General features: G+C 44.4%; 1 protein-coding gene across 1 annotated transcript in view; it reads right to left on the bottom strand.

Moving 5' to 3' along the window:
- NOS2 (nitric oxide synthase 2) overlaps window positions 1-21363 on the bottom strand; it is a 45484-nt gene that overhangs the window by 3046 nt on the left and 21075 nt on the right. The window contains exons 11-24 of the mRNA XM_036768151.1: window positions 21061-21162; window positions 15741-15935; window positions 13851-13933; window positions 13294-13438; window positions 11015-11119; window positions 9766-9815; window positions 9476-9650; window positions 8128-8260; window positions 7440-7518; window positions 6598-6779; window positions 3669-3832; window positions 2192-2399; window positions 1520-1607; window positions 822-943 (exon numbers count right to left, since the gene is read on the bottom strand). Of these exons, the coding sequence (XP_036624046.1) occupies window positions 822-943; window positions 1520-1607; window positions 2192-2399; window positions 3669-3832; window positions 6598-6779; window positions 7440-7518; window positions 8128-8260; window positions 9476-9650; window positions 9766-9815; window positions 11015-11119; window positions 13294-13438; window positions 13851-13933; window positions 15741-15935; window positions 21061-21162 (1831 nt within the window). The remainder of the gene's footprint in view (window positions 1-821; window positions 944-1519; window positions 1608-2191; window positions 2400-3668; window positions 3833-6597; window positions 6780-7439; window positions 7519-8127; window positions 8261-9475; window positions 9651-9765; window positions 9816-11014; window positions 11120-13293; window positions 13439-13850; window positions 13934-15740; window positions 15936-21060; window positions 21163-21363) is intronic.

The raw sequence follows: 21363 nt of genomic DNA, 5'->3' as shown, positions 1-21363 counted from the left end.
TCTCTCTCTCTCTCTTTCTCTCTCTCTCTCTCTTTTCCTCTGTCTCCTCTGGAGGGGGTCTCAGAGGCATTCTAGTCATAGATAAGGGACCTTGAAGACCATCTAATCCCCTTTCTCTCATTCTACAAGTGAGGAAACGGAGGCACAGAGAGGGTCAGTGATTTGCCCAAGGTCACACAGGTATTACATAGTAGAAGTAGGATTTGAATCCAGCTCCTTTCAGCTTAGTCTAATGCCATTGTTCTTAGGAGTCTAGGAGGTAGAGAAGGAAGTGGTGATGTGTGTGTGTGTGTGGTGGGGGGGGGGGGGCTGGGCATGAGCAAGGCCAGGAGTCATAACTCTGAAAGGGGGACAGAAGGAGATGGGAGCTAAATGGTACGGCTAATGGAAATCCCTGGGAGTATTCAGATTCCAGAGTGTTTATCTCCACATGGGCCTGACCCAACGCCCTGAACACAGCAGGTGTATCATGATTGCTGCCACCCTGGTTGATGGCGATAACCTAATTCTGCTTCTTCTCTCAAGGGCTCCTTGGAAATTGGTATAGTGGAGAGAACCAGAGAGGAAGTGTGGCATAGGGGTTAGAGAGCTGTCTTTAGGATCGGGAAACTCCTCTTCTAGTCCTGGTTCTGACTCTTAGAAGCTGTGCTGCCATGGACAAATCAGCTCACCTCTCTGGGCCTCAATCGTCTCCTCTGTGAAATGGGGATGATCATCCTCCCTCTTCCCCCGCAGGGCTGCTGTGAGGAGAGCCCTTTGTCTTCTGTAGAGCACCCAATAAATGGGAGCTGCCACTAGGAAAAGGGGCTTGGGACGTTTACCTTTCTTCTCTCTGTCCACCAGTCGCTGTTGCCAGAAACTCCTGAAGGGGGCGATCCCGGTACCTGGCCCCACCAGAATGCAGGGGTGGCTGGGGTTCTCTGGCAGCTGGAAGCCACTGGCACTAAAGTGCAGGAAAATAAACTAGAGATTATGAGCCTCTCAAGGTCCATGTGCCCCAGCCCCATCCCTGCTATCCTTCCCTCCATGCCTGGTTCTCCACCTCATTAAAGTAAGAGAAGGGTGAAGAAACTTGAGCTAATGGCATTGTTCTGTGACAGACAGGGGCCAAGGTCTGTCCTATAAAAAATCCTAGCAAAAGGGACTAAGAAGGAGGGAGGGAGAGAGTAAGGGAGGGAGGGGGAGAGCAAGACAGAGACAGAGATAGACACAGAGAGGTACAGAGAGACAGAGAGAGAGAAAGAGACAGAGAAACAGAGACAGAGACAGACAGACAGAGATAGAGACAGAGACAGACAGACAGAGACAGAGGTAGACAGAGACAGAGAGAGACAGAGATAGAGACAGAGACAGACAGAGAGAGAGAGACAGAGAGACAGAGATAGAGACAGAAAGACAGAGACAGAGAGCAAGCGCACTGTGTCCATTCTTCCAGACCTGACTTCTTTGGAGGCCCTGGAGAGCTAGCACCAACCCAGATATCCTTCATCATGTCCTCAGCCCATGTCAGGGGCCTCACCTTCGTACAAAACAGGGCACAGTCTCCTGAGGGTTCAGGTTGTTGAGCCATGTGCTGCAGACCCCATGGTGGAGAGGGCCCTGACCATCTAGGAGAAAAGGGAGAAAATGACCAGTGAGGCGGTGCAGTCCTTTAGCCCTTCCCACAAGGTCCAGGAGTCCAGAAGGGACTAATGGGTGCTTACACACTGTTTCTGACCCTTCAAAGACCACCTCTTTTATTTGCAAGCCTTCCTACTCAGAGTGATGTTGCTGACTTGCCAGAGGGAGAGTGCATCACATAGTGCAAAGAACACTTGACTGCCCAGGAAGTCAGGAGAACTGGATCTAAGTCCTGCTGCTGCTACTTGAGCAAATCCTTCCCCATTTCCAGCCTCAGTTTCCTTGTCTATACTATGAGGGAGTTGGACAAGATGATCTCCAGAAGTTCCTTCTAGCTCTAACATTCTCTGTTCTAACATTCTAAGTTCCAAGGTCATTTCTAGCTCTAACATTCTGTTCTAGGTCCCCTCTCTCTTTGGCATTCTCCATTCTAACATTCTGTGTTCTAGGTCTCTTCTTGCTTTGGCATTCTCCACTCTGCCTCTGGATCCGATAAAATCCCCCCATGACCCTCAGTGCTTATTTTTGTCTCTACTTGGGCTGCCTTTGTCTCAGTCCTTGGGGCCCTTACCCCTGGTTCGGTAAGAGACCACTGCCACAGTCAGGTGGATCTCCTTGGGGGTGAGGTCCCGAGATGAGCTTATGGAATAGTAGCGGGGCTTCAGCAGCGGCAATTGTGTGAGCAGGAAAGTAGCTGAGATCTGGATGGAGGGAAACTCTTCCAGCACCTCCAGGAAGGTGGGACTGTTGGTGAACTTCCATTTGTTGTACTCAGAAGTCTGAAATCCAAACGTGGTGTTAGAGACTCATTGGAATTCCCCTTGGTATTGAGCAACTATTGGTCCGGGGTCATTTGGAACTTTAACTAAGCCAGATGAGAGCTTTACCTCAGGGTGCTGAAATTTAGAGGGTGCTAACAGCACCCAGATTCCACTAGTCTAGGAGGCCTACGTCTTACCCTAAACTTTACATCTCTCCTAGGACACAACTCTGCATACAGTGGGCATTTAATAAATTCTCAATAGTTGAATTAAAATACTCCATTCTCCTCCCGTGATTCCTGTTAACATCACAAATCCAGAAGCATTTATTATGAGTCTACTGTGTGCCAAGCGCTTGTGCTAGGTGCTGGAGATAAATACAGAGGCAAAGGGCTTATGTTTTGCCAACACCTGTTTCAAAAATCCCCCTGTCCTCATCCCCACCCCCTTAAGCACTACATAAATTCAGGCCAGGCATGAAACCACTTTTGTTCCTTTTCTTCCCCTAAGAATATCAGTATTCCCCATAGAATGTTTTAACTTCCTTCCTTCCTGTCCTTTCCACAAAAAACAGGACTATAGTCCACCCAGGTTTTGTTTCCTGTATCTGTCTTGTCTGCAGTCTCGAACTGGATCGCTCCTGGTAAGCAGGAACTGGGTCCTCGTACCGCAGCTTTACATAAAGCCTTGTGCTCAGGCAGACACTGTAGTGCCCTGAGCTCCTTGGTCATCTTCAAAAGACAAAACCGTGGAACAGTGAGTCCCCCTTGGTCTCAGACCATGACTTCTCCCTCTTGTCCCCTTGGCAAAATGGTCAAGCAGGAGAGCATTCTGGGTAGTTGGACCTTTGCCTTGTGTCCAGTTGCTCCCTGCAGGGAACCCCACGATATTTACCTCCTATCGATACAGAGCCCAGGTCGACATTAATTGAGGAATCCAAAAATTATGGGTAAGAAAATACACTTAATTTTCCACAGCCTCTCTACCAAGCTTCCCTCTTCTAAAGACATTTAAGGGGTACCCTAGTGCAGGGGTCTGCACTTGAATTGGAAAAAAAAAACCATTGCATCTTTATTTTCACAAATCCCTAACTGAAATTAAACATTTCCTTCCGTTATTTAAAACCATTATTCTGAGAAGGGTTCACCAGCCTGCCAAAGGGTCCAGAACCCAAAGAAGGTTAAGTATTTATGCCCTGGTGGAACTAAAGCCTTAAAGACCAGCCCTGGGGGGTCGGGGTTATTCTTTCCCCCTTGCTATCATTCCTGTCCCCAATCGCATCAGCACCTGGCACAGTGCCTCCAGCCGCCTCTTCTCTTCCTCTGAAGTGGTCAGCTGAGCCAACTTTCGGAGCAGCAGCTGGGTTGGGGGGGTAGTGACATCCAGGAAATACGTCAGGGCCTGGCTGATCGAGCAGGGGGGAAGCTTCTTATCTCTTATCCAGTAATCACCTGAGCAGGGGAGGAAGGAAACCTTCAGAGATGGCCAATATATGACTCACCAGAGAGCTTCTGGAGACCCCACAGAGAGGGATGGGGTTGCTGTGGTGGGGCCATCCTGAGAGGTGGGAACTAACCCACACACTTATTAAGAGCAAGGGAAGGAAAGCTGTTTTCTGCCAGAGCTTAAGCCCATCACCCGGATGGATCTGGCTTATTTCAGTTGATCGTTGTTGAGTTGTTCGTCATGTCCAACGCTCCACGACCCCATTTGGGGTTTTCTTGGCAAACATATGGGAGTGGTTTGCATTTCCTTCCCCAGCTCGTTCAACAGATGAGGAAACTGAAGCAAACAGGTTTGAGTGACTTAACCAGGGTCATACAGTTAGTAAATGTCTGGGGCTGGATTTGAACTTAGGTCTTCCTAACTCCAGGCCTGGCACTCTATCCACTATGTCATGAAGCAGGTCCAATGTCATAAGCCTCCAGCATATCCCCATGGTGTTAGGAACCTTATTTAATACTAGTTTGAAAAGAAGGAATTTGCCAGCCTGTACTCCTATAAGGGTTTTCTATAAAGAAAGATTGTCCTTTGGATGACAAGGGGATGCTACCGACCCATCACAGAATATTGTGTTCAAGCTGGTTTTTTCCCTTAGTGGGCGAATCATAGGGCAATTGATGTAGAACCGGGAGGGACCTCAGAGGGTATCTCAGTCAACACTTTCATTTTATAGATGAAGATCTGGAGGTCTGGGGAAGTTGGGTGGCTTAGCTTAGGTCATGCAGGTTGCAGGCACTGGAAGCAAGATTCAAACCCAGGTCATCCTCTCTCTTCTCCTACACTATGCTGTATCCCGGTTGGGGGTGAACTAGCCACACTCTAATTCAGTCTTCCTTTTGACAAATGGCCCACGTTTATAGGACCAGGGTCGGGGTGAAGCCCCAGACTTAAATAAAACAAAATGGTTTCCCCCTCTGTAAAGGGGAAGAATTGTCCCTTCTCTTACCTATGTCATATGCAAGGTAAGAAGATAACATGAGATGATATGTTGGGAAAGCAATTGAAACCTCAAGTACTATATTAAAGACGTGTATAAACCCATAATTTTATCACTGTAAGGAGCCTGCAGTAAGGAAAGCCCCTCTATTGATGCAGTTTAAATTAAAAATAAAATAAATATTTATTAAAATAAAACAAAATTTAAAAAACCAAATATAATGAAATGCTATAAATTACAAATTCAAAAAAGGAGAAAGAAATGGCTCTGCAATTTAGCCTTAGAAAGTTGTCTGGGTCCTGACAGGTTACTTGACCTGTCCAGGGTCATACAGGCAGCAGATTGAACACAAACCCTGGACTTCCTAATGCCAAAGCCAGCTCTCTATCCACTAGGTCAGATAGCCTCTCTTTGTTAGATATCATAACCAGTTGAACGGAAAAGGAATTTAATCTTTGTGCTCCCTCCAAAAATCCTCGTGAGGACCCCAGTGACTACTGAGATATGGGGCTTTGTAACTATGAAGTATTGGATGAGTATAATCTACTTGGAAAATTATGTGGTTGGTTCAATTTAAGAGACACAGGGTCTAGTGGATGGAGTACTGGATTTAGAGCCAAGAATACTTGGGTGCCAATTGCATTTCTGGTAGTTATTACCTGTATGCCTGTGGGTAAGTCATTTAACATCTATATACCTTGGACAACTTCCTAGCCCTAGATGAGTTGCCCTGACAGAGAGAGATCGCACATCAGGAGTACCCCCATGCTCAAAGATCCTTTCCATAATTGCATTCAATCAGTCCATTCCTCTACTTCTCCCTGAGTCTGTTTTAAAAGCAACATGGCACCATGGAAAGAGAGTTGAATTTGGGGTCAGGATCTAGGTTCAAATTGTGGCTCTGTGTGACCTTGAAATAATGAATTTTAAGTTGCTTTCCCATTTAACATCTCATGCTATCTATCCCCCAAGAGGCAGGGGAAGGCAAGATTCCTTCCATTCTACAGATGGGGAAACCATTTTGTTTAATTCCACAGTTATAGGCTACACCTCTAAGCCCTGGACAAATGTGTTACAAATGTAGAATGCCAGTCAGCAGGCTCACAGAGTAGGAGTGTGTGACTAGCTCAGTCCAAAATGGGACCCATCATGGTGCAGTGCAAAGGCTGAGGATTCTGGACTGAAAAGCACCCCTGCACAGACCCCACCTCTGATGCTTTCTATATTTAAGATACCTTATTACCTTTAGCCCTTAGCTTCATCCTATATGAAATGAGGGAGTTGGACCCCATGACCTATAAGGTCATGAGCTCTATATCTATGATCTATGGTCTCTATAGCTATGAGTTTATAGATCTATATCTATATCTATGATCTCTAGATCTATGATCTATATCTTATGATCTTATAGAGATCTTATGATCTCTATAGCTAAGATCTATGATCTTTAACTCTGTATCTATGATACCAGAGAGACAGGTATCTCTTCCCCAGCTCTCCCTGCCAAGGCAGGGTGGTTCAAAAGGGATACTCTTTCTTGTTGGCCTTCTAGGCATTTTTGCTAGAATTTTACTAGGTGGTTATTTCCAGGGCTGGTCTACCTGCCCCAGCCTGGGGAAGAGTTGCTCCTTAACTCACCTATGGCAAATGCCCAATGAAGCCTTTGGGCTGAAGAACCAGTTTAGATATCAGAGTGACAGCCTAGAACTCTTGGACAGGGAAGGGAGCTTAGGAAGGGGCTGGTGTCTTAGATTTACTCTTTGGGAAAGAACTTACCATTTTCATCGCGGGTTTCAAGGCGGATGGATTGGTGAGGTGATGGGCCATCCTTAATTCGATCTATAATACCCTGAACGAGAGTAGGCTGGTTGCCAGGAAAAACCCCAAGATGCTCTCCTGGTATATAATTCAGATGCTCGTTTCCTTCACAGGAAAGTTTAATGAGGAGGGTTGCCCGACTAGGAGAGAAACAAGAAAGCCACAGTGACATCAGTAGGATTTCCTTTATGGCCTGGGGATGGGTGGACCCCCCTGGTTCCAGTTTCCCCAGGAAACGTGCCTATCCTTTCACCCATCAACCTGACCCCCCTAGTCTAGTAAAGTCAAGGAGCTACTTCCAAATGCCTGGTAGTTAAAGGAGTGGCTGAGTCTTGGGGGTTCAGGGGGTTGCTTCCAGAAGGTGGGTGCTGCTTGGGCAGGTTTTGGGATTCCCAGAAAGAGCCCAAGTCCATTTACTGGACATTTTTCCCAAATGAGTAGCCCTGGCTCACAAGTTCTAGGAACAGATTACCCCATCCCTACCCAGTAGAGATCTCTTCCTGCTTCTTGATTGATCCTATTTATTAATATCTATTCTCTTTATATTTATTCTGTATATATTCCTATATGTACCTGTTGCCTTTAAAGTATAAGCTTCCTGAGAGTAAGGATTGTTTTGTTAATTTTCTTTATAGCCCTAGGACCTAGCCCGGTGCCTTCCACATAGCAGGCTCTTAATAAATGCCTGTTGATTGATCAACTAGCTTCATTTCTCTTTGCTTTTGTTCATTAAAAAGTTAAAGTCCTTGAACATCCCTTTGGAAATCCTGTTCTGTATCGGAGAGTGCTGTTCACCGTACCTGGATTTGAGACTCTGCAGATTCTGTCTTGATTTGAGCCGCATAGAAAACACATTCTTGGCGTGCATACTACTAAGGGCTGTGGTGGAAAATAGAATGAATCAGGATTTGCTTACATGTTGCATGGGAGGAAGGACAGGGGCTTCATTGTGTTTTGCCTGACTCTATTTTCTAAGGCTACTCTCAAATGAGGGATCTTGGTGGTCCCTGGGAGAAAAAGGCAGGGGAGAGAGAAGCTCATTAATCAACCCGGCTCAAGAGCTGATTGTTAAAATTTTCAGTGCGAGCATTTACACCTCAGAAACCAATAGATGCTACAAATTTGGGTTCAACTGTTTTGTTGATTGTCTTGACCTAAGAAAGTGATGGAGAAAATGCCAGTGATGCAGGTTAAACTTCAAAGTGTGTCATGTGAATATTCCCCCCCCCCCCCGCCCCGAGCCGATTGTTACACATTTATCAGAATACCTATGGTATGGTTCTCTCCTTTCATGCCAACTCCATCACTTTTCTCCTAGCCTCACTTAGGGATGAACAGTGAAAGTGTCTTGAAATATTACTTAATATGCTCCTCTGGACCATTGGCTCTTCTCACCAACATTATGCCAGGTAACCTCAAAGCTGACTGGCACACCTTGGGTAGTACAGGGAAGGATGGGAACTCCTTGGATACAGAGAAGCCAGATACCTTTGTTGAGATCCAGGGGCTGGAGATCCTGTACAAGGCGATAATTTTCAGGGTTCCAGGTTTCATTGGTAGTATACAACTTGGGGATCTGAATTGTTTGCCTGGCTTGGATGTCGAAAGTCTCACAGGCCACCTAGGATAAGAGAGGGAGAAATATTGGCAACCTTTCCTAGTTCAGTGACAATTCCCTGACACAGTGGTGCTGGTGGAGGGGTCAACAAACATTCATTGAGCACCTACTATGCACTAGACACAATGAAGGAAAATAGGATTTATGTAGGTGAGGAGAGAGATGGAGGATGATCTTTCCTGGAAAAGAGAAGGCCAGAGAGGGGAAGAATGATAAGAGTGCCACGACAAGGATCAAGAGAGATTCCAGGCTTTGGGGAGAGAATGGTGGAGCTGTATTATACATATCTGAAAAATTAAATATTAGTAAGGAATGACAGAAGAGATGTCACGTGTCAGGACGGGATAAAACTAAGCGAATAGAATCAGATTGGTCCTACAGGAATTCAGAGGGAGGGAGCTCAGCCACTTGGGGTTGTCAGGGAAAGTTTCCCAGATCAATCAGTAGGTGTTTATTAAGTACCTACTATGTGCCTGGCACTGTGCTCCAGCACTGGGGATTCAAAGATAAAAAAAGAACAATCCCTGCCTTCGATAAGCTTATTTCACAGATTCAAGCGAGGCCTTAAAGAATGAGAAAGGGAGCCTTTTCCAAGAAGGGAAACAGTATCAGCAAAGGCGTGAAACTGGAAACCGTGAGGTATGCCTGGTGGGTGCTATGATTCTGACTTCTGGTCCAAGTACAGGATATAATTAGGAGGACTAGATTATTTGTATTTAAATTTAGGTACATTTATGGCTCAATTTAAGGGGGAAAACCTCCAAGCTATCTAATGTTGAATAGATTACTTCAAAAGAGAGTGGATTTCCCATTACTGGAGGCCTTCAAGTAGAAGTGGGCTGGCCACTTGCTGAGGATGGTGATGAGAGATCTTATTCCCGTAGGGGATGTCAGTTGAAATCCCTGATATCTTTTCCATGTCTGTATCCCTTTTTAAAATGAAAGTGGATTTTAGAGCCTTATATTTTGTCATGAGCATAGTTATTCCCCAAGCTCCTCAAACTTTGCTCAGGATGGAACTTTCCAAAAAAGCAATGGGGTAATGCCCAGAGACTTGTCCTCCTCTAGATGGGAGATGGAAGACCCCAGTTGCCCTAGCCTGATCACAGCTAGGTATGACGGCAATGTGCCCAGGCAACAGTAGTGCCAACGTGCCACTCTGGGCATCTCCTACAAATGCAGTTTACTCTTTTCTCCAGACTCCAGCTAGGAAACTACCTTGAAGGTATTCAGTGCCCAGCTGCGGTATGCCTCATCTTGGCCACTGAGTTCATCTCCTTCTCCAGTGGGTGCAAGTTGAGAGGCTCCTAGTTGCAAAAACTTCTGGTCGATATCGTGGGCGAAGGCACAGAACTGGGGGTACATGCTGGAGCCGAGACCAAACACAGCATATCTGCCCACAGAAGAGACAAACATGGGGGAGGTAAGCAGGAAGTGAGAATTTGGGGGGATTCACCGAGGGACTTGGCCTGATATCAGGCAGCAGGGGGAGCGGGGAAAAGACCCACCTGAATTTATTTTTTAACTTCTTCAGGAGAAACAGGGCCTTCTTCAGTTTCTAGAAAAAGGGAGCATCACAGAATTTTCAGGCTCCAAAGTCAAATAGTGCTTCACAATACGTCTTAAACTCACCACGTCCAAACCTACCCCCAAATCTACTTCTCTTCTGATTTCTCCATTTCTGGCCAGGGTGCTGTCATCCTTTCAGATACTCCAGTCTACCACCTTGGAGTTATCCTTAGCCTTTCATTTTCCCAATGGGTCTACACTGTAGCCAAGTTTACCTCTACAAATAAGTTCTAGAGACCATCCTGTCCAGCCCCTTCATCTTACAGATGTGGAAACTAAGGCAAACAGGGTGAAGTGACTTGCCCAGGGTCCCACAGCTAGGAAGTGTCTGAAGTCGGATTTGAACTCAGGAAGATGAGTCTTCCTGACTCCAGGCTCAGCACTTTACGCACTATGGCACCACCTAGCGGCCCCACAGGTCAGCCCAAAGGGATCCTTATGTATGGTTTAGTGGCCCCTGTTTCTATGTGAATTTGATGACACCGCTCTAAGCTTTCACCTCTGCTTACCGGTTTCTCTCACTTCTATTAACACTCAGTCCTATCTTCTGCAAGAGGCCCTTCCTAGTCCTTCCAGCTGTCCTCTCTGATTGTCTTCCATTTACACTAACTATATCTTACATGTACCCAGTTATTTACGTATTATTGTCTTTTCCCTTAGAATATATACTTCTTGAAGGCAGGACTTTTTTGCCCTTTCTTTGTGGCCCCAATGCTTAGTACAAAGCCTGACATGTAGTAAACACACAGTAAATATTTGTTGACTGACTGCTGTTTGGACAGCTCTCAAACCCTCTCTGGCTACTGCCATAGCCAGGAGTCAGTCCCCTGAGAATTATCCTCCAGTATAATCAGGGGCTTTGTAATGGACCTCCTAGAGGAAAGATACATCTACAAAGAAGGCTGTTTCTGGCTTTCTTACCAGTGGAATATTGCCCAGTACTAGGACTGCTTTAAAACAAACAAATCATTAACAAATCAGAGGCACTGTGGCCCAGAGGAGAGAAAACTGGCTTCAAATTAAGAAAGACAGAGGCTCAAGTCCCATCTATGATGCATACTGACTGTGTGACCTTGGGAAAGTCATTTAACCTTCTAGACAGTTCTTGGATTCTAATGCTTTCTGGTTGTATCCCATAATCCTAGCGGAATGGAAGAATTCTATAGTTTTCATTTTGGTGAAACTTACCTCCCCATTCCCAGGAGAATCTCCATTTCCAAAAGTGCTGGTAACCACCAGAAGTAGCTGCTCTTTTTCTAGGTCACTCAGTTTGTATTCATCCATGCAGAGAATCTAAAAGAAACAATGGCCCTAAATTTAGCCTTCAAGGGGCCAACTTTACCAGAGTCTTGCTTTTTAACATGGAGCAAGGCACGAGAGAGGAGCAGGGGATGGATCCAGTAAATGGTTTGGGGCCGAGTTGGGCCTACTATGGAATCTGGTGAGATAAAGCAAAGAAGAGTCTGGAGGGTAGCGGGGCACTAGGGAAGGCTGAATAGCGGCCAGGCAGGGATTCCAAGAGACGTTGATCTGGGTCTATACCAAATCATCTTAGCTCTCTGCTTGATATGAATATTCAAGGAAAAGTAGAGTTTGCCCCATCATATCTATGAATGACATCCTAGATACTGGTGCCATGGCAAGACAGTCAGAGATGAAGATCCCATGGTCCCGGAATCTCCTTGTTGGAAGTGACCCAAGAGGTCACCTAGAATATCCTGTACCTGAATGGGAGTCATTTGGCATCTTTAGATCTCTAACATTTGGCCTAAAGACAATAATGTGTCATTTACCCAAAGTTTCTGAGTCCTGATCTAACCAGTGAGGAGTGACTTCCCTGCTATTCTTCAGACAGCATAGACACTTGAAAGCATAAGATGTCATGGAAAGATTCCTGGATTTGGGCACAGGAGGACTTGAATTCAAACACTATCTCTACCATTTGCTACCTGTGCAACCTTAGGCAAGTCATTTAGCTTTTCTGGGCCTCAGTCTCCTCATTTGTAAAATGAAAGAACTGGACTATATGACCTCTAGGGCCCTCACAGCTTGAAATCCTGTGACTTTTCTCCAGACATTGCCAGAGAATCTGGAAGGAACCTCAGAGGTTATCAGATGAGGAAACTGAGGACCAGGGAGGTCAACTTGCCCAAGGCCACACAGGTAATAAGCGTCTAAGGTAGAGTTTGAATTCAAGTCCTTTGATTCCAGAGCCAATGCTCTTTCCCCTAAACCATTCCTCACAGTGTATTAAGAGACATAGTAATAGTCCCCTGAGAACAATGTGTCCATGAGAAATGGTTCCCACTCATAGTAAAGATTCCCAAAGAATGATGCTTCATGAGAAATGGTCCTTGGCCATAGTAATGGTGCCCAAAGAACAATGCATCCAAAAGAAATGGTTCCCATCCGTAGTAATGGTCCCCAAAGAACAATGTATCCACAAGAAAAGTCCATCTCTTCCTCTCTCACTTGTATGATGTAGTCCATAATTAAGACTTTAAAATGAAATAGCTTTTCCATTGGTTTGACTATGTCTCTCACAAAACTCATGACTTTGGAAGCTTTTCTGATCCAAGCTTAAAGTATCAACATCTGTCACCATTGAGGTGTTTCACGAGAAAGCATCAGAGGCCCTGAAGGCCACTGCCAGAGAGGCGTTCCAAAAATACTTTGGAGCATTGCCCTTGGCTAAGTTATGGAGCATATGTTTAAAAATCTTAAAAATCAGATTCATTATTTGATAATTGTATCTCATTCTAGCTGGGTCTTCATTCACTTGCTCATCCTGGATCCAGAAGACAGAACTAGGCTCAGAGGGCAAAGGCTAGTGGAAGGCACATTTCAGTTCAACATAAGGGAACATTCAACAACTGGAGCTGTCCAGAAATGGTTTTCTCTAGATGTGGCAAGTTGCCCATCAGTAGAGGTCTTTAAGCAGAGGCTAGTGACCACTTGGGGATGTTGCCGACTGGATTCATGATTTGGGCGGAGGATGGATTCAGAGGTGTCCAAATCAAGGCCAGTTGGCCAAGAGGCCTGCAAAACTCCTGGTGCAGCCCAAGCCAGATTAAATGAAATTGGCAAATGCTTAACCATATGAATGAAAATAAAATACAGTAGAGATAATGATAATTTGTGGTTTTCTAAATCGAGATACAACCCACAAGGATCCTTTTCTACTTGAGTTTGATGTCACTGGATTAGATGATTTCTAAGATCCCCTGCAACTATGAATTCTATGATTCTGTTTGCAGAATGACTTAACTCCTGTATGCATTCCATGAAGTTTGATAGACTCCATATTGACCTTCTAGAAAATGAATAATGTAAATTATCCCCCAAATATCACATCTTCCCACCCCATACATCTTCTATTTACTTAGTACAGATAATCTGACAGGTTGATAGGCACCCAGGTTAAAAGGAACAGCCCTTTGTGGGTCTGACAGGAACTAAAAATTTACCTTGGTATTGAAAGCACAGCTGAACAACTCTCCCAAATCCCTGGCCAGAGTTTCTGATTTTCCTGTCTCTGTTGCAAAGACCACTGTTGCTTTGATCCGGGCTGCCATGGTCTTGCGCATCAGGACAGAGGCAAAGAACACTGCTCTGTGGGGATGGACAGAAGGATTACCCAGGTGAGGTGTCACACACAAAACAGGGAGGGGTTAGGGATGGGAAGGGTTGATGGAGGGAGGTGAGGCTTGAGGTCATAGGAGTTAGTAACTCAAATGACTGCCCACCCACCAACCTTGACCATTATTCCCCTCTTCTCTTACTCCCTTCCTAGCCATTTTGGGGAAGAGGAGAAGAGAGGAAGACAGACCAGATGGTGACTCCAAAGGTGAATTGTACCCAATAAAGTTGAATTTAGTAGATAGTGTCAAAAGATAACCGTTCTTCCTTGATTCTTCCCACCCCAAGGCTTGAGGAATGGAAAGAGGTGAGAGAAGAGGCCGGTAGGAATTGATTGGAAGGAAATACTGCCATTCTGATTTTAAAATACTGATCTCATACTTACTTGACCAAGACCTTTAATTTGATCTCTCTCTTCTTGGGCCTCTTCTTCTCATCATGCCAAACATGGGTTTTCCAGGCCTCAACCTGGGGGAAAAAAAGTGACACAATGGAGAAAATGCCCATTAATCTGGGTTTACTCAGAGAATCGAAAGGCTTGGCGAGAAAGCTTAGGAATGGACTTAATTTGAAACATTAGTTCAAGGCAGTTTTCAGAAGAAGAAATCAAAACTATCAATAGTCACATGAAAAATTGCTTCAAATCACTATTGATTAGAGAAATACAAATTAAAATAACTCTGACATACCACCTCACACCTATCAGATTGGCTAACATGACAGATAAGGAAAATGGCATATATTGGAGGGATGTGGAAAAATTGGGTCATTAATGCATTCTTGGTGGAGTTGTGAACTGATCCAACCATTCTGGAGAACAATTTGGAACTATGCCCAAAGGGCTATAAAACTGTTTATAACCTTTGACCCAGCAATACTACTGCTAGGTCTGTATCCCAAAGAGATCAAAGAAAAGGCGAAAGGACCTATACACAGCAAAATATGCATAGCAGCACTTTTTGTGATGACAAAGAATTGGAAATCAAGGGGATACCCATCAATTGGGGAATGGCTGAAAAAGTTGTGGCATATGATTGTGATGGAATATTATTGTGCTATAAGAGATGACAAGCAGGATGCTCTCAGAAAAACCTGGAAAGAGTTATATGAACTGATGCAAAGTAAAGTGAGCAGAACCAGAACATTGTGCACAGTGACGACAATGTTGTATGATGATCAACTGTGAAAGACTTAGCTACTCTGATCAATACAATGATCCAAGATAATTCCAAAGGACTTAAGAGGAAAAATGCTCTCCACCTCCAGAGAAAGAACTGATGGAGTCTGAGTGCATATTGAAACATCGTTTTTCACTTTCTTTTATTTCTCTTCAATTTTTTTTGCAATATGGTTAACATGCAAATATGTTTTACATAACTTCATATATATTGATATCAAATTGCTTGCCTTCTCAAATAAGTGGGGGATGGGTGGGAGGGAGGGAAAGAATTTGGAACTCAAAAATTTTTAAAAATGGATGCTAAAAATGATAAATAATGATTTAAAAAAGAAATACTAGTTCAGCTGTAACACAAATTCACTAAAGAAATTTAGATTTCAGTGATATGGGGAACTCCAAGGATGGGAACTCCTCTACCATCTCAGACCCACAACCCATCTACAACATGGAAAATTGCCTGAGGCTCAGAAAAGTTAAGGTTAAGGGTCACACGTTACCTAACAAGTGTCAAAGTGTCAAAGATTCTATCTGAACCTAGGTCTCCCTGATTCTAAGCCTGGTCCTTTATCCACTATGATGAGATGCCTTTGTTTAGTTATTTTGAGGTCATTAAACAATATGCAGAAGACAGCCAGGTAAACAAAAAACTTCCATATAGGAGAGATCGTTGAATACAATGTGGCATTGACTCTGCTACCTAATAATAGTCTTTCCTGTTGTGGGCACAGTTTGGGGTGAGAGGGAACCAGGGAAGTTCTTGTCCTTTTCAATAATTTAAAATCATAGATTCACTGTTTCATTTTTGTCTTTTGATATTCATCGTCGACTACACTGCCTGGCACACAGTAGGTGCTTAATAAATGCCTGCTACTTGATTATCATTCTTCCCCAATAGGATGTAAGCCTCTTGAGGTCAGGAACTATTCCATTTTGGGTTTTGTAGCCCCAGAATGTAGTTCAGTGGCTGGCACATAGTAGGTGCTTAATAAATGCTTGTTGGACAAATGACCCTCTGCTGACCTCTTTGAGGCTTAGGGAAAGGGGAGGCCAGAAGTGAACGAAGCACTGGACGATACTCTCGAGACTGGAGCTCACCTGATAGTAGTAGAAAGGAGAAAGAATGTAGTTTAGCATCTCCTGATGAAACACAGGGGTGATGCTCCCAGAGATGGGTGGGACCAGCCAGACCCAATCTGCTGGGCAGCCGCCTCGAGACTTCTGTTCATTCTGCATGTATTTCATGAAGGATTCCGCTGCGGAGTGGTGATCCATGATGGTGACGTTTTGTTTCTGAAACAGAAGGAAGCGCAAGGGGGTACGGTGAGGTGGCAAGGGGCAAAGAGTGTAGGCAGGCCTTGTTTTTCACTGCCTGTAAAATGGGAGTGATAATAATCCTTGGTCCTATTCCGTACTATTCTGCAACTAAATGAAACCAGCAAGAGACAATTCACAACAGGTGGAATAAACGGGAAAACAATGGAAAACGCTTCCTTGGGAGGAAAAACATCTCCAGAAATATCCCTGCCAATATCTGGCCGTATTACAGACATGCAAAGGAGCTGGGACTATGTCAGCATAGGGAACTCCCAGTGTGAGAATTCCTTCTACTAAAGGCATAAGGTCCAGTGGAAAGTGTCCTGGCTCTGGAGTCAGCAAAAGGAGCTCAGTCTAATCCTTGGACAAATTGCTTTATAACCCTCTCTGCCCTCAGTTTACCCATCTGCAAAATGAGGGGGTTATAAGAAATAAACTAACAATAATAATAACTAGAATTTACAAAGTGCTTTACCTATGTTGTCTCATTTGATCCTCACAACAGCCCTGTTGTTATCCTCATTCTACAGATGAGAAAACAGAGTCTCAGAGAGGCCAAGTGATTTCCCCAGGATCAAGCAGTTGGTAAGTGTCTGGAGCTAGATTTGAACTTCTTGATTCCAAGTTGAGCACTCTAGACACCTAGGAGCCTACAGGTGGCCTCTGAGGTGCCTCCCGGTGGTCTGCTGTTTACTGAGATATGAGGCAGAAAGCCATGAGCGAGTCACTTCAACTTTCTGGTCAGCAAAGAGCCAGGTGGCATGGGAGGCAGAGTGGACTTGGAATCAGGGAGACCTGAGTTCAAATCCTGCCTCAGACACTTACTAACTGTGAGAGTCTAGGAAAGTCACTCGACCTCTCTCAGACTCAGTTTCCTCATCTGTAAAATAAAGGAATTAGACTTGGTTCCCTCCAGAAGGTGTCTTCTAGCTATAAATCCTATTGACGACACTAAGTTTCAGATTAAGTCAATACTTTGGTATGCCCATAGCCATTTCAGCTAAGAGGCATCCAGAGGTCATAGAGGATAGAGCCTGGAGTCAGGAAGATGGGAGACTGAATCCTGCTTCAGACATTTACTAGCCGCTTATCCTCTATGGGCCTCAGTTTCCTCATCTGTGCAATGTGGAAGTTAGATTCTAAGGTCCCTTCCAGATCTAGATCTATGATCCTTTTTGATCCTAACTTATATCTTGAAGTCTTGGGGACACTTTTGTGGAAGGATGTCAAGAACTAGGACCTCACTAGACCTGGAAGAACAGAAGCCTGGGAAGTTGTCTCATTGAATTCCAGTTGAATTCAGTTGGATTTAATTAAGTGAGTATAGGGGCATAGCCTCAGCATCTCAGTATGAAGCAGAGCTGGTAGAACATTTTCCCATCCTTATCCCAAATCTGCCTGTTTCACTTGGGAATAGGCTTGGGATTCCCCGGGATAGGAATCCTGCTGACACAGCTCTTCCTGAACTAGGTCAGATACCAGATGGCCTTTTTTTTCCTGTTTGCACCCAGGTTCTTACTCCTGCTAAAACCAAACAGAACCCCCTAGGGAGTTCACAGAAACACAGTCCTAGGATGCCATGATTATAACTAGGGAAGGGATAGCACTCACAGTCCTTCAGCAGCATAGAGAAGAGGGAGCTTAATTAGAAAGATTAGTTAAATGACTAACATGGCAATATGTTTTGCTTGATTGAACATGTATATCCTATATCAAATTGCTTACAGTCACAGGGAGGGAGGGAGAGAGAAAATTTAGAACTCAAAAATAACAAAAAATGAATGTTAAAATTCATCTTTACATATAACTGAGGAAAATAAAATATTATTTATAAAAAGAAAGATTAGTTAAAATAAGAAACTGTGAGGCTCCACCCCAAGTGAGTGCCTGATTGATAATCCCACAGTTTCTATCACTGAGATTGAAGACCATTTTGCACTATTTGCCCTAAAGACAAAAAAAAAATCTCTAGTCATGCCTTTAATGGAAGGGACCCTAGAAGTCATCTGAAAAAAAAAAACAAAACCTGGTACTTTACAGAGGTGGAAACTGAGAACCAGGGAGGTGAAGCTCAGCTCAGATATGTCTGGTTTGACTCTTTGATGCCAACCTCTCATCGCCAGCTGCCATCAGCACCCTGGAGAGAAGCCGTTTGATGGGGAGCTGGGCTTGGCACTTGTTTTTTCCCTCTCTGTCAGGATGTCTCAGCATCTTTGGCTGTTATTTGTTGCCCCAGCCATGGAGAGCTGGTGTGAGAAATGTCTCTAATTTGTTTTAAACACACTTCTCGCTCAATCTGCTGCTGTTTCAAGAAGTGTGATCAGTGGCAGAGCTGCTAATGAAACATCTGAAGGGGCTCGTTAACTGTTAGCGATTCACTTCTTGAATAGGGTCCAATGGGACTTGTCGATGGCACTGCTCCCCCTAGAAACAAATGGCTCCATCTACAAACATTCCAGCCAAAGCAGAAACATTGAACCTGACCTCATTTTACAGAAGACAAAACTGAGGCTCAGAAAAAGGAGGAGATTTCTTTTTTGTCTGTTTAGGAGTAAAAAATCTTTCCCCAGGAAGATTCTAAACACTTTGATCTTTTCTCTTCAAAAGTCTATGGATGATATTTTATCTTTTCAAAATGAAGGGCCAGAGCCTTTGTCTCTGTGGTCTAGGCTTCTGGAATCAGAAGGTAATATAGTAATGGAGACACTAGAAACCACTTCCTTATGGGGGCTACTGTCTAGTCATTGACCCAGAGGATCATAACCCTCAAGCTAGAAGTGTCCTGAAAGGCCATTGAATCCAACCCTCTCATTTAATCAATAAGGAAACAGAGGCACAGACAGGCTAGGAGACATGCCCATGTCACACGAGTGCTATGAAGAACAGGGTCATAGAGTTGGGAGGGACCTCAGAGATCACTGCATCCCACATCTTACAGAGGAGGACACAGACACCTAGGCAGGCCAAATGACTTACCAACAACTACAGAGCTACTATGCTTCTGAGGCAGGCTTTGAACCCAGATCTTCCTGACTCTCAAAGTACATGGCTTCCCCCACTACACGTAATTGCTGTTGGAGGATAGGGGAGGGGCAAGATAATGAGCAGGGCTTTAAGGTGTCACCACTCCATATGGACTGAAGGAAGAGGGAATATTTAGAGAAGACTGAAGGAGGGAACAATGACTGCCTTCAAGCATTTGAAGGGCTGTCACATGGAAGAGGAATTTGACATTTTCTACTTAGTCTAAGGAGAAAAAACCAGGACCTCTGGGTGGAAGTTGCAGAGGTCAATTTAGATTAATGTAAGGAAACATTTCCTAGCAAGGAAAGCAGATTGGGAGGTATGTCTTGGCAGGGAGTGGCTTGCCTTCAGTGGAAGACCTTAATCAAAGGCTAGATGACCACTTGCTGGGCATTTCCTACAGGGAATTCTTGGCCTCTATGGTCCCTTCTAACTCTGAGATTCTGTGACTCTATGATATGACCTCTTTCTGGAAGAAAAAGATAGTTCCATAGACTGGTAGAATCATAGAAATCCAAAGCTGGAAGGACAACTCAACTCCTTTCATCTTACGAGAGAGGAAACTGGGGCTCACAGAGGTTATGGGACTTGTCCATAGCTTGAGCTTCTCAACTGAGCTGGCTTCCAGCTTTGGTATGAGACAATATCTCTATTACAAGATGAAAAAAGAATTTGAATTATTCTTATCTGTAGCTGTTGATTCTCTCGAGGATGTGAAAGCTCTTTGAAAGCAAAAGTATTAGGGGAAAAGAAGGTGTTTTTTTAAAATTTTTTTTTATCATTATCTTATTAAAAAACAGAATAGGCAGAAAGAATTAGCTGCTCCATAGCCTCATTTCTTACCTAGCCTTAAGCACTGAATGGGTATTGCCTCAGACCAACTGAGACCTGGGAAAGATCTTAGCTTAAAAAGGCCAAGGTCTCCTGTTGCATCCGGGGCCATCTCCAGTAGTCCTGATCTATGTCTTGCCACTGGACCCAGGTGGCACCTGAGGGGCACAGCCCTACCTCACTTAAACTCAATTCACTTGCAAGTCATGATATCACCTTCATGATGTCATGGTCCTCTTTGATAACAAAGGATAAACAGCTACAACAACAACAACTAAACACTGATCTAGGAATCTGCAGTCCAACTCTGGTCCTAATTGGCTGGATAACCTTGGCCAGCTCATCCAGACTTTCTGGGTCTTAGTTTTCTTATCTGTAAAACAAAGGAAGAAATCTTTCCTCTAAAGTGATCTCATGGCAAGTCAATCAGTCAGTTGATAAGTATTTATTTAAAGCCTACTCTGTGCCAGACACTGTGCTAAGTGCTGGGCATGCAAAGAAAGGAAAAAACAGACCCTGTCCTCCAGAAATCCCCAGTCTAATAATATCAGAACCTTTCAGTTCATTTCTCAACCTGGCATGGTGCATGGATTGCTGATCTTGCAGCCAAGAAGGCCCTGGTTCAAATCCTGCCACAGAGTCTTGCTACCTGTGTGATCAAGTTATTCAGTCTCCCTGCTACTCAGTTGGGGTTGGCCTAGATGGGCTTCAGGATCCCTTCCAGCTCTGGATCTATGACCCAAGGAAGCATACCTCCTTGGCAATGGGGAGCAAACTGTACTGTTTCTTCCCGGGGAGGATGAAGCCACAGTGACCCAAGCCCCTGGGATCCCTGCCCAGAGGCCTCTGCTTCTGAAAATAGGTGTTTGATCCAAGGGTGGGGCTGGGATGAGGAATAGGTCCAGAATGCTTTATCCTGGAGGTCCTCCAACACGTTTTCAACAGCCCATTATGTGTATTCATAAGCCCTCACTCAAGACAAAGTCCTAGGGCAGGACTTATTCCTGACAACTGCTAGAGTCTTTCCCTCTCTGGTTATGTTCCACTTACTCCATCCATATGTCCCATGTCCTTACTTACAAAGGAGCCATCTTCCCCATGAGAACATAAACTCCTTCAGGGCAAGGGCTGTGTTTCTGCCTTTCTTTGTGCCCAGAACATAGTAAGTACTTAATAAATACTGAAAAAGGAAGGGGAATATTTCCCTTAGCAGGGACAGAGAATACTCCATAAATGCTTGACTTACTTGGAAACTATGCAGCACAGCCACGTTGATCTCAATCACTGCCCTGTCCTTCCAGAGGGAAGCCAACTTGTGGGTTTCCAGACCCATCCTCCTTCCAACTTCCTGCAGGGAAACAAGAGGACAGGGGCCAGTTAATCCCTTTACAGCAAAGAGATCAAAGAAAGAGGAAAATGTCTGTGTATACACAAAAAATTACCAACACCTCTTTTTTTATGGTGCCAATGGACTGGAAAGTAAGGGACTATCCATCAGTTTGGGAATGACCAAACAAATCATGGTATATGAATGTAATAGAGCATCATT

Source organism: Trichosurus vulpecula, chromosome 7, assembly GCF_011100635.1.
Source record: "Trichosurus vulpecula isolate mTriVul1 chromosome 7, mTriVul1.pri, whole genome shotgun sequence".
Taxonomy (NCBI): domain Eukaryota; kingdom Metazoa; phylum Chordata; class Mammalia; order Diprotodontia; family Phalangeridae; genus Trichosurus; species Trichosurus vulpecula.
This window is presented reverse-complemented; position numbering and strand designations above follow the sequence as displayed.